General features: G+C 37.3%; 1 protein-coding gene across 1 annotated transcript in view; it reads left to right on the top strand.

The window, feature by feature from the left end:
• Positions 1-9,299, top strand: part of COQ2 (coenzyme Q2, polyprenyltransferase) — a 33,283-nt gene extending 23,984 nt beyond the window's left edge. The window contains exons 5-7 of the mRNA XM_024574909.4: positions 515-648; positions 2,680-2,868; positions 4,699-9,299. Of these exons, the coding sequence (XP_024430677.3) occupies positions 515-648; positions 2,680-2,868; positions 4,699-4,863 (488 nt within the window). The 3' untranslated portion in view covers positions 4,864-9,299. The remainder of the gene's footprint in view (positions 1-514; positions 649-2,679; positions 2,869-4,698) is intronic.
• The last annotated feature ends 4,068 nt before the right edge of the window (positions 9,300-13,367 follow it).

The following is a 13,367-nucleotide window of genomic DNA, read 5'->3' as shown; positions in this document are numbered from 1 at the left end:
CTGAAACATCAATTCAGAAGAACCTATGCACCCCAATGTTCATAGCAGCACAATTTACAATAGCCAAGTGCTGGAAGCAACCTAAGTGCCCATCAGGAAATGAATGGATCAAAAAACTGTGGTACATTTACACAATGGAATTCTATGCAGATCACAGGATTTTGACTCAGGTCTAAGTTCAGACCCCAGCATCTACCATTTATTGACTGTGCCAGACAACGTACCAGGTAGGATAAATGTTGTTCTCATGAAACCTATTATCAGGAGGGTGCTATTCTTTCTCTTAGCAATGTTATTTTAATTGTTAATTAACGTCTCTGAACCTGTTTTTATAAAATGTACCTAATAACTACCACAGAGAGCTGAGAGGGTTTAAGGAGGAAACATATTAGAAAACAGCATATACAGAGCCTAACACACAGAAGCATTTAATCCATGCTGGTATCCCTCTCCATCCCTGTGGAACTCTGAAATATATTTAACTTTTCCTCTCTTTCTGTTTCACTCCCTGTAGGGTTCACTTTTAATTGGGGAGCATTACTTGGGTGGTCTGCTGTCAAGGGCTCCTGTGACCCATCAGTTTGCCTGCCTCTCTACTTTTCTGGAATTATGTGGACTCTAATATATGATACTATCTATGCCTATCAGGTAACGAAATGTCATATTTTTTCTTAATTTTGGTCCAGTTGGTTTTTTAAAAAAGTTTTAAGAACCAAACTAAAGGGAAAGGTTTTTTTTTTTTTCCTAAAAAAATTCATTCATACTTCCATGGTGCAAACAACATATTTCTGTTTCATTTTACCAAGGAGATCAACTCATTTATTTTATTTTATTTATACTAGTTTAAGTAGTATTTACAATATGCCAGGCACTGTTTTAAATACCTTGCATAGAATTCCATTGTGTAACTGAATAACAATAAAAAAATTTTTTTAATAAAATAAAATAAAGCTGTCATTAAAAAATTTAAAAAATAAATAAATACCTTGCAAACACTAATTTAACCCTCACAGCAACCTGAGAGGAAGGTACTTTTGTTGTCCTCATATAGATGAGGAAGCGTGCGCATGGAAATAGTTGGTCTGCCTCACACAGTTAGTAGACGTCAGGACTGAGACTCAGACCCAGACAGCCTCCCAGGCCTGTGCTGTCAGCCACTGCCCTCCCCTGCCCTTCTGCTGATGCCTCTGATCATTGTACAATACTAGGCAGCTTTTTTACCTAGCATAGGTAATAAATGTTTTCCCAGATTTCCACCTATTTTTTGTCATTATTACTTTAAGACTGCGTAATAGCCCATTGATTTAATACACCATAATTTTTTTAACAGCTAGTCTATTTTGGCCATTCAAGTTGTTTCTGAGTTCCTATAATAAATAGTATTATTCTAATTACTAATGACTTTATGACTGAGCTTTTCAGGTAAATTTTTAGGAGTGGTATTACTTAATTAAAGATATAAACATTTTTATAGTTTTTGATATTGCCTTTCATAAATTTAATAAATCTTTTTAATGTTTTTTGGTTTATGTTCTTAATTTTCCTTTTATGTTTATGAAGTATGAAAAAGATTTTTTCTCAGTATTTTTGTGAAATATGACTGTATTCTCATTTACTTAAAGAATATGTCATGACTTAATGAAATTTTTTTCTAATATTTTAATCTGTATTTCATCCTGCTTTTTCTTATTAACTCCTTCCCCCTACCACATGTGTATTATCACAAAAAAGTTGGCCAGATCTATAATCAGCCTGATTCCTGAAGTGAAACTTAAGTGACAGTTTGGAAGAGATGCCTATACATTTTGCATCTAGGGATAACTGTACTCCAGTTAGATTAACTTCTTCGGTTAACACCATATACTCATGGACACTTTTATAGTCCACATAATTAAAGTCACAGCTTGCACCCTCAAGGTGCTTGCACTACCAAAGGGAAAACATACCCACGTTTTTGCATTTTGAGACCCCAAAAGATAGCTATCTGCCTGCAGGTGGGTACAGAGTTCAGCATGCAGCCGCTGATATCACAGGACCATAATTACAATACCATATGGAAATGCTTGCATATAAAGTTGTTAGAGGAAACCAGTTGGCTAGATGTGACTATATATCAAAACCTACTTCTGCTTAGTAGACAGGATGTTATGGGAGCAAGGCATAAATTGAGTTTGAAGAGAAGTATGAATGGATATGATTAGGTGGTAAGTGAACCTTTTTCTACATCTGTGATTTTAAACAACAGTGAAACTAAAATGCACAGGAAATTATTGAGATTTGAGAACTCTGCAATAAGGAGGAACTATGTAAAGAATTTGAATTGAGTTTTACTTTTAATGTAGTAGAAGTACTGTATAGTTAGAAGTCATCACAGGATTGTAAGTACAATGACACGTAGAAATAGAGCTGGAAGAGCGGTAACGTTTGACTTTGATTTGGCCTGCACAGTCATTACTGATCAACCCATGTTTCTGAGTTACTGTCATCTTTCGCAGCTCATGGTGTATCTTTATGTTTGTACAGAAATGTTCTTTAACAGACAGTGTCCTCCAGAATCAGATAGTGGTGATGGTTGTACAACCTTGTGAACATACTAAAACCACGGAATTGTACACTTCAAAATGGTGAATTTTATGGTATGTCAGTAAATAACAATTTCTTACTACTTTCTGATGTTAGGACATAAGAGATGATGCCCTGATTGGTCTTAAGTCCACGGCCTTGAGGTTTCGTGAGAACGCCAAGCAGTGGCTTAGTGGCTTCAGTGTAGCAATGCTGGGGGCTCTGAGCCTGGTGGGAGTGACCGCTGGGCAGACTGCGCCCTACTACGCTGCTCTGGCTGCTGTCGGAGCCCATCTGACTCACCAGGTTTGACCATCTTATTTTTTTCCCTCACTTTTCTTTGGCATACCAGTAAATCATAAATATTCTTTAAATGAAATGACCTCTGTATTTACAAGCAAGGTACTTAAAACAAACACTTGGCTTGAACTGCCTTGAATCGCCCTCTCCCCTCCCACAATTTATCATATAAAAGACCTAGCTATATTGTTTTAGAGAAATAATTTAAAACTAAATGTAGGGTTTTTTCCCTCTGATTTTTCTGGAATTATTTCTGATTTATGTCTAGAAAAATTTTAGTTATGTCTGAAGATGCAGGTTAAAGTGAATTACTCTGAAAGCAACTGATCACAACTTTATTTTAAAATGTGGACTTCCAGAGATGCAAAGCAAACTAAATATTTGTAGGTTTTGATCCCACTGGCATAGAGACCAAGGCCAGATAAGTCATGAAATTACTATAACATGTCAGAGTTCTGCCTAGAGCATAGGAAGCTGTCATTTCAGGGTATGTACCCAGCACCCCAGCCTTCTATAAGCTGATACTATGAATCTCCATTATTGACTTATATAAAATGAATGAACTAAATCTAATTTTAATTGATAGATTGGTTGTAAATGGATGTATGTTTGCATCAGTGTTACCATTTTCTTTGAACAGAAGTTAGTGAGCCTATATTTAGATGGTCTATTTTATACAGATTATTGCAAGTTATTTCTCAGTGTAAACAAGATTTGTATAACATGGTGTGAAGGAAACTCAAGTCTGATGTCTATAAGGTAAACCCTGTGCTGAATCACCATTGTTTTTCTCATTAGGAAAGCTGAAAGATGCATTGGGGATTCTCAGATATAATTATTTTCCTCCTCAGAATTTCCCTGCATTCTCTTTTGGTCATAACTCAGCTCCATAGGATTATCACCATCAGTTGATTGTCTGGTCAGAATAATGGAGATTCAGCAATATTTAAGCTCCTGGATATTAGTGTAGAAAGGCAAAAGTATGGCAAATATTACAACTATTTGGAACACACTTTATATTCTCAATTGCATTTGTGGTCCTCTTTCCAGTCCTTGACACTATTTTAGGATGGGCATAGCCTTCCAGTATTTGAAAAGGAGGAAATCATGATGTTAAGTCTGCAGGCCACAATAAGAAGAGTCGGGGAAATGCAGGTTGCTGATGCTTAAGCCTAGGGAAGAGTAAGACAGGGACATGAGACTTTGCTGATACAGTTGCAGGACTACCATGGAGAAGCAGGAGTATGTTTGTCCTAGGTCACCAGCTGCAAATCTAGGTTGCTAGGATTCCCTTCTGTACGCGGGGATGGGAGGGAAATTTATACATGTATGAGAGTATTTTTTATTACCTTAAATAAAGTGGGGAGAGCTCACTACAAGCATTTAGTGGATGAGAACCAGGATATTATCTTCCAGCCCACCAGACAGCCCTACACAGTAGAGTTGTCCTGCCTAAATGTGACTTGTTCTCCTGTTGAGAAACACCACTACAAAGAATAAAGCTAGAACTGGAGGATAGGAGCTGTAGGAAGCAGATTTTAGACCAGTTAGTGGAAGGAATAGCTTTCCAAATAGAACTGAAAATAGCATGGGTTGCCTCTCAAAGCATTCATTCATGCATTGGTCATGGGTGAGTCTTTATGACACATATTAGATGATACCCAGTGACAGATACAGTAGATTTGTCTACATTGGGAAACCATTTGGAGTACTTAAAGGGTTTCCCAGTGCTTAAAATTCTGTTAACAAAAGTGCTGATATTTTCTCTAATGATTTGTTTGTGATGCCAAAAAGTTCACATTAGTACTAATGTGGCATTGTGTTCTTCTCTCACAGATTTACACTCTAGACATCCACAGACCTGAGGATTGTTGGGATAAATTTACCTCCAACCGAAGACTAGGGCTTATACTTTTTTTAGGAATTGTCCTTGGGAACTTGTGGAGAGAAAAGAAGACAGATGAAACAAAGAAAAATATAGATAATAGAGTAGAAAATTAGCAAATGACATTTATTTAGGAGTTTTTAAATCAAACTTTTACAAAACACTGTCAGGTGTTGTTACAACATAATTAGATTTGAATAAGAATCTTAACTATATTAAAGAATTAAGAATCAGCAGATGAAGGCTTCGAGCATATTTTATATTTGCTTGAATTTTAGTTCAAGTATTTACCAGCAAAATTCTTCCTCCGTCACGGAAACCTAGTACTCTTCAGGATTTGAGATGACCTTGAGTGTTTAAGGTGATGTGTTCTGTTCATTGTAATTCTGATCTGTAGTTATGGGAATTGTATGAGTTCTGGTACTTTAAAAGAAACTGACATGTATTTCATCTAAATAAATGTCTATAGACAAATGTGGGCTGCCTTTTTAGGGAAAAATAAAAGCTGCCACAGAAAGTTGGGGCTTACTGTTCTTTATTGTGACCTTTACTTACTGCCAAAAGCTGTAATTCAGAAAACCATATATATGTGTTTGAGGAGAATTTAAGTAAATGATTTTTTTTCCTGCTATATCCATATATATTGCTATTGTTACCAACCCTAAAGTTTATTTGAGAGATCACATCTTTCTCTTCAGCCATAGTAACCAGAATGGGCAGACAGGCAATCACCAGGGCACTGGTGTAATTTCTACTTGTTTCATTTTTGTCTGATTGTAATTTATAAGGTAGTGGCATATTGGTTAAGTGTACTACTCCTTTGCCCCCTTCAGAATATCCTCAACACAGCCACCAGAGTGATTGTCTTACAACCTGTGTCATTCCTCTGCTCAGAACTCTCCAGGGTCCTCACAGCACACTCAGTACAAACTAGAAGTCGTCCTACCTGCAAGGCCCTCCAGGATCTGGCCTTGTCGGTGACTCCTCACACCCCTTTTCAGCCCCTCTGGCTTCTTCCTTGCCCCTCAATAGCTGGGCAGACTTCTACCCCAGGGCCTTTGCATTTACAGTTCTCTTTGTCTGCAGTGTTCTCCTTGAATCAGGTCTGAGTCCTTCACTGCAGGTCATTTCCTAAATATTTCCTTCTCAAAGAGGCTTTTCCTAGCCACTGTTTCAAAAATTTCATATCAAATATTACCTACACTAACTATCCCCTTGCTCTTTAGTGTTTTCTCTCTTCAGAACTTACCACTATTGGTCTAAAATGTGTTTTACTTATTTAGGTGGTTCTCATGGACAGTGGTGTGTGAGGGGAGGCAGTCATTTGCGCATGTTACTTGTGGGTAGCAAGTAAAGGCTAAATAAATAATGGTGATGCAGCTGACACAGAGTGCTTACCAGCCACTGACCAATGAGCAGAGGAAAATGTCTTTAACTGTTTATTCAGCAAATACTGAACCACTGAAAGTAAGTGTTTAGACTAATGACAGGTGCAACTGTAATTCTTCTCTGCTATAGCAGCAATGAGTTCAGGAGAAGAAATAGAGACATTGTACCTTACTTTTAGGGGAATATGGTTGGCTTCTATTTTATGTAATTCTAACACTGTATCAGGAGAGATAAAATTTAAATCTATGTTGACTTCTGCTTTCTTACAAATATCCTATATATTTTTTTTCCCTTGGAAAAGATTTCTTTAGTAAAATTTGTACAATCTTTCTAAAATATATAGTAATAATAAAAATACAGAGTTAAGCAGAAGAGATACCTTCAACAAAAGAAGTGAGAATGAAGAAAAAACATTTGAGCTTAGAAAAGGGTTATGCTTTTTCAAAATACACCGTTTTCATGCATGAAAATGTTAATCTCTAAATGCTTTTTCCCAGGCTTCAACTCTAGAAGAACGTTGGGCAAGATAAATGGCAAAGGAGCAGGCCAAAGGGAATCTGGTTAACAAAAGAGGCCTGCTGTAGCGCCTCCTACCTGGTACGGTGGAGTACGCCTTAAGGCAAATCCCTTTTCCACTTGCAAAAAAGCTCCAGTGTCTAAAAGGGCAATGATTCTACTGAGGACTGACTACAATATTTGCCAAAATCTACATTATTTTCAGACCTGTATTTTGAAATGCACTGATAACCCATTAGCACTGATTCCAATTAGAGAAGGTAAAATGCAATGTTTCAATTTTATTTCATTTTCCTAAGTTAGTTGATGAAAGTTAATATGGAGCAACTCTTAGATTTGAAAGTTAATATGGAACAAGTCTTAGAAACTCCTGCAGCCATTTATGATAAATGGGGATGGGAGAATATAGTTAAAAAATTTCATAGATTTGCTTGCTGTTAAAAAGTTGCTTAAATTTAATTAAAATATTTTAGTTCCTTTTTATTTCTCCTCCCAGGTAGAAAGGCCGGAAAGTAATATAAATGGGTAAGGGGCAGATGGGGTGGGCGAGCAGGTGGAGATAAAGTATATTATTACCCTCTAAACTCATGGACTTAAAATAATTCATTGTTGCAAAGAAGTGTAACCACCATCAATCTGATATCAGGGTTGTCTATCTCTACACAGCCATGAGGGGCATTCTAACTCAAGATAGGTGAAATCACCAGTCTTCTCTTGGGAAATTGATTGAATGAAAGGGGCCCTTACCCTCGTCTTCTGCTGCAGAGTCATCTTGAGGTTGTAAACTGAATAGTTAGCTATATAAGTTTATGGTAGAGACGGAGGTCTGGTGGGAGCCACAGAAAATCTGGCTGCAGTCTGAAAATTATGACAAGTACTGCCTCTCCCTCTTCCCAACTTTGTTTTTTGCTTTTAAAATTATATTTTATTGATTATGCTATTATACTTGTCCCAGTTTTTACCCCTTTGTCTCCCTCCACCTAGCATTCCCCCTCCCTCAGGCAGTACCCACACCACAGTTCATATCCATGGGTCATATGTATAAGTTCTTTGGCTACTCTATTTCCTTTACTGTACTTCACATCCCCTCAGCTATTCTGTAACTAACTACTTGTTTGTACTTCTTAATCCCCTCACCTCTTCACCCATTCCCCAACAGCCCCCTCCCATCTGGCAACCATCAAAACACTCTATATCCATGATTTTGTCTCTTTTCTTCTTCTTTGTTTAGTTTGTTTCTTAGATTCAATTGTTGATACGTATTTATTGCCATTTTATTCATAGTTTTGATTTTCTTCTTTACGTTAAATAAGTCCCTTTAACGTTTCATATAATAATGGTTTGGTGATAATGAACTCCTTAGATTTTTTCTTGTCTGGGAAGCTCTTTATCTGCCCTTTGATTCTAAATGATAGCTTTGCTGGGTAAAGCAATCTTGGCTGTAGGTCCCTGCTTTTCATGACTTTGAATATTTCTTGCCAATCCCATCTACCCTGCAGTTTCTTTTGAAAAATCAGCTGACAGTATGATGGGAACTCCCCTGTAGATAATTAACTGCATTTCTCTTGCTGCTTTCAAGATAGTCTCTCTATCTTTTACCTTTGGCATTTTAATTATGATGTGTCTTGCAGTGGGCCTCTTTGCATCCATCTTGTTTGGGACTCTGTGCTTCCTGAACTTGTATGTCTATTTCCTTCACCAAAGTAGGGAAGTTTTCTTTCATTATTCTTTCAAATAGATTTCCTATTTCTTGCTCTTAATCTCTTCTGGAACTCCTATGATGCAAATGTGGGAACACTTGAAGTTGTCCCAGAGGCTGCTTACAATATCCTTATTTTGGAAGATTCTTTTTTCTTCCTGTTCTAATTAGTTGTTTTTTACTTCATTATGTTCCGAATCATTGATTTGATTCTCAGCTTCATCCACTCTACTGTTGTTTTCCTGTAAATTGTTCTTTATTTCAATTAGTGTATACTTCGTTTCTAACTGTATCTTTTTTGTGCTGTTGAGGTCATCACTAAGTTCCTTGAGCATCCCAAAAACCAGTGTTTTGAACTCTGCATCTGATAGATTGCTTATCTCTATTTTGTTTAATTCTTTTTCTGGAGTTTTGATCATTCACGTGGGCCATATATCTTTGTCTCCTCATTTTGGCAGCCTTTCTGTGTTTGTTTCTATGTATTAGGTAGAGCTGCTATGTCCCTGTCTTGGTAGCATGCCCTATTGTAATAGGTGTCCTATAGTGTCTTGGCAGCTGTTAGGAAGGATGCTGAGGCAAGTGACAAACCACCCTCAGTCACCATATTCTCATTTGCCAAACCTGGGCCATCTGAGGATTAAATGGAGTCAACATGTTAAAGCCTGTTATGGGTTCAATAAGGTCTTCAAAGAGGTTATTAAGTTAAAATGAGGTCACTAGGGTGAGCCCTAATCCATTACGACTGGTGTTCTTACAAGAGGAAGTCTAGACACACACAGATACGAGACGTGCACACACAAAGAGATGACTGTCAGTGTACAGGGTGAAGACAGACAGCCATCTACAAGCCTAGGAGAGCGGCCTCAAGAAACCAACCCTGCTAACACCTTGATCTCAGACTTCCAGCCTCCAGAACTGTGAGAAAATAAACTTCTGTTTTTTAAGCCACCCAGTCTGGTATTTTGTTCAGCACCCCTAGCAGGCTTAATACAAAGCCCTTAGAGTACTGATCCTGGCATAGAAAAGACTACAATGGAGTTCACTAGGAAGCTCTCTTTTCCACACCAATCCTAATTTTTTTTGTCCTAAAGCAGCATTAGTTTTAGCCCTTATAGTGTCCACAACAGTGACGGTGAATAAGATCTTCCAAAGTTGACCATGCCCTAATCCCCAGAACCAGTATGTATATTACCTTACATGGTAAAAGGGCTTTGCAGATGTGATTGAGAAGGACTTGAGATAGGGATAGTAGACTGGTTTGCATCTGGGTGAGTGCAAAGTAATCATAATGATCTTTATAAGAGGGAGGCAAGAGGGTTAAAGTCACTAGTAGATGTGATAAAGGAAACAGGAAGTTAGAGTGATACAAGGAAGGAGTCATGAACCAAGAATATAAGTGGCCTTTAGAGGCTGAAAAACAAGGGCACATTTCCCCTTAGAGTAGTGGTCCCCAACCTTTTTGGCACCAAGGTCTGGTTTTGTGGAAGACAAAGTGGAGTGGGGGGAAGGAAGGACTTAGCTGAGCATCCCTAGCTGGCCCACTGAGAGGGCAGGGCAACAGGAGGCAGAGCTCAGGGGAGTTTCGCTTGAGGCCCAGCTCCTAACAGACCACAGAAGGCTTGGGGACCCATGCTGTAGAGCCTCAAGAGAAAACAAGCCCTAACTAACACCTTGACTTTAGCCCAGTGAAACTGAATCTGAACTTCTGACCCGTAGAATTTTAAGATCATAAATTTTTGTTGTTTTAAGCAACTAAGTATGTGGTAATTTGTTATAGCAGCAACAAGTAAACTGATACAACTATTTGAACTCTGATTGACCTGTCCCCTGAACTGCCCAAGCACTCTCTTGGTACCAGTAGAGGAGTTTCGAGCCCTGAAAACATTATCTGGGTTGGAATCTCTGCTTTAACTAGCTGCTTGGATGATCTTGGGCCAGTTATCTGATCTCTGTGGTTAAGTTTCTCAGATGAAACTAATAATAGTACCCTTGTCATGGGTTTAAAAATCATGTCTCCAGCTACTAGGATGAAGATTTCATGATAACTGGGATTTTGTCTTAGTAAAATAGCCCCAATACATCACACTGTAGGTACTCAATAAGTATTGGTGATTTATCATCCATCAGTGAGCTAACATTAAGTACTTAGCCAGACTTCGTGTTAGGTTCAATAACTGAAAATTATTAATGTTGTTCAACAACATAAAAATTCACAGTGTAATGCACCATAATAAAAATATAGATTTTTTCATGTGCAAATGATTAAATCTATGTAAAAATGTATGTAATAAAGACTAAAGAAACAAAAATAGATATGGGTAATGGGTTGTTACAATATTGCTTTAATGTCATGGGTAATAGGTTATAATATTACTTTACTGTCATGGGTAATTGGTGAAGATCCCAGCCCACAGGATCCTGGGTTGTGACTGCAATATACAAATACAGACTACTGAGTCCTGTGGAGGAAAAGGGATGGCTGGGCCACTCTGTCAAGAGGAGAGCGCCCCAACCCTTGCCTTGACAGGCTTTTATTGTTTTTCTAGGCCCCTTAGGTCAAAGATGGCCCTCATTTACTATGCATAGGTTTGTTTTGGGTGGTTATCTTTTACAGACAACAAAGGAGAGGATGTCACTAAATACATCAAAGAAGGGTATTTGCAAATGTAAAGGGAAAAGTGGTTGAAACCGGTTATGCTCCATACCTGGAAGGTCAGCTCAGATTTTTAGGAAGATAAAGATACTCAGTAAACATTTGCTGCCTCAATTCAGGGTGAGGGAGTTTTAGCAAGAGCAAGTCTCATAGCAGTCTGGGTACAATGCAGGCCTGATTTCCCACTGGAGAACCTATCCATGGACGTGGGTCCTGCCCGCCAACCTCACTCCCCACTGGCTTTTCCGAGTGGGGGCTGGGCCATATTTCCCATGCTTAGAACAGTTCCCCATAGGTAATAGGTTGTTATAATACTGCTTTATAATAAAGTTAAATGCAATGATCCTAAATGTCATGTTTTAAGCTAATTTACAAATGTAACCTTTTCTTATTCCAGTATTATTTTTACTTTTTAATATTTACATTTTTAAAAAAGACTTTAAGATAACATTGTAGCCCCTACAAAAACCAAAGGAAAGATTTTTTTTTTAATAAATTCTTTCCAGAATAAAGGATTAAGTATTGAAGGAAGGCATGTAACTGCAGCTTCATACTTCCATGTCTTCCTTTAAATGATAATCCTTGCCCACATCTCAAAAAGAATTACAGCCCTAAGAAAGAAAGCAAACCCCAACAAAGCACCGAAGTTGAGACATCATCTTGGCTGCCAGTAAGTCACACTGTAAAAACAGTCATACCTCCATCTTCCTATGAAGCCAACATAGTTTCTTAACCAATGATGTACAAAGGCTTCTTGTAATGTTAGTTTCTTAACCAATGATGTCCAAAGTTCTCCCATAATATTGGGCAATGAGTTGCCACACCTTGCTCATTATCAGAAATGTATGACTGGGAATAGCAATGCCACCTTGCTTGTCTTCAGGCATAACTGATAAAGGGCATGAAATTAAAAGTTACCCAGTTACCATTTCTTCTGTCTTTCAAAAGCAGTATTTTCTGTATTCTTTCCTAATGCAAAAGTAATGTGTACGTTGTGGGAAGTCAAAAAATACAAAGGAGAAAATAGAATTCATTTTTAGCATCATTATCCAAAGATATGCACTATTAGCAGACTGATAATCTTTTAGACTTTTAATAGGCATATAAATATATTTTTAATAAAATTGGAGCCACACTGTACCTCCTTTTCAAAATCTACTTCTTTTACTTAATGTTTTCCAATGTCATTAAGTCTTTCAAAATATAAGTGTTTATTGATTGCATTGGTTTTTTATCATACATGTACTATTATTTAATTAATCCCATTATTAAATTCATAGACTTAATTTTTCCTCCCTCACAAACACTAGTGCTATGAATAGATTCATAGCTTTGACACATCTCTGATTATTTCTGTAGGATCAAGTCCTGGAAGCAGAATGTCTCTGTGTGCATATTTCCAGGGATTGTAGGGGGGGGGGGGTAGAAATTTGGATGTGCTGATGTGCGTATTTTTAAGGTCTTGGATATATTTTCTTAAATTACCTCCAGAAAGTTCTATATTTCTACCTGGAGATTCTAGCCAACACTGAGACATTTTTTAATCCCTGCTAATTACATAGGCAAGAATAATACATTATTCTGCTTACGTTTCTGTGGATACCAGTGTAGACAAATATTTTTCAAAATGTTTGTAGGACATTTCTTCTTTGTGAATTGCCTACATATCTTGCCCATTTGGTTATTGCTGTTAACACATGTTGCCTTGTTGATCATATTCCCCAAATCTGACATACTTAGATTGTGTTCTCATTTTATGAGATCATCATTTTATTAATAGTTAAGGGATATTCTATTTCATGCTTTAGAGCTATCTTTTCCAGGGAGGAGGTAACATTTTTAACATATTTATTGTTGTTCTCATTCATGTGTACTATTCAATCATCAAACATTTATTGACCATCTCTTATGTCCCAGACATGGGCTAGTTGCTGCAGACACAGAGATGAATTAGCTAAGCTCGCACTATGGTATACAGAGCTGTGCTGTCCAATACAGTAGTTGCTGGCTGCATGAGGAGATTAAGCACTTGAAATATGGCTTGTCTGAATTTAGAAGTCCTATAAGTGTAAAATACACACCAGATTCCAAAAACCTAGTATGAAAAAATGCAAAATATCTCATTAGTAATTGGTTTATTGATTTCAAAGGGAAATCATTTTTTTTGGATATTGAGTTAAATACAATGTATTATTAAAATTAACTTACCTGTTTCTTTTTACTTTTTAAATGTGGGTACTAAAAAATTTCAAATTACATTAGTAGCTAACATCTTATTTTTTAATATATAGCAATACACCATGGAGATTAGCAATATTCAAAAGGTTTGACCTACAAAAATTACATAACTCAGAGCTTTAGTT

Source organism: Desmodus rotundus, chromosome 4 (assembly GCF_022682495.2).
Source record: "Desmodus rotundus isolate HL8 chromosome 4, HLdesRot8A.1, whole genome shotgun sequence".
Classification (NCBI taxonomy): domain Eukaryota; kingdom Metazoa; phylum Chordata; class Mammalia; order Chiroptera; family Phyllostomidae; genus Desmodus; species Desmodus rotundus.
This window is presented reverse-complemented; position numbering and strand designations above follow the sequence as displayed.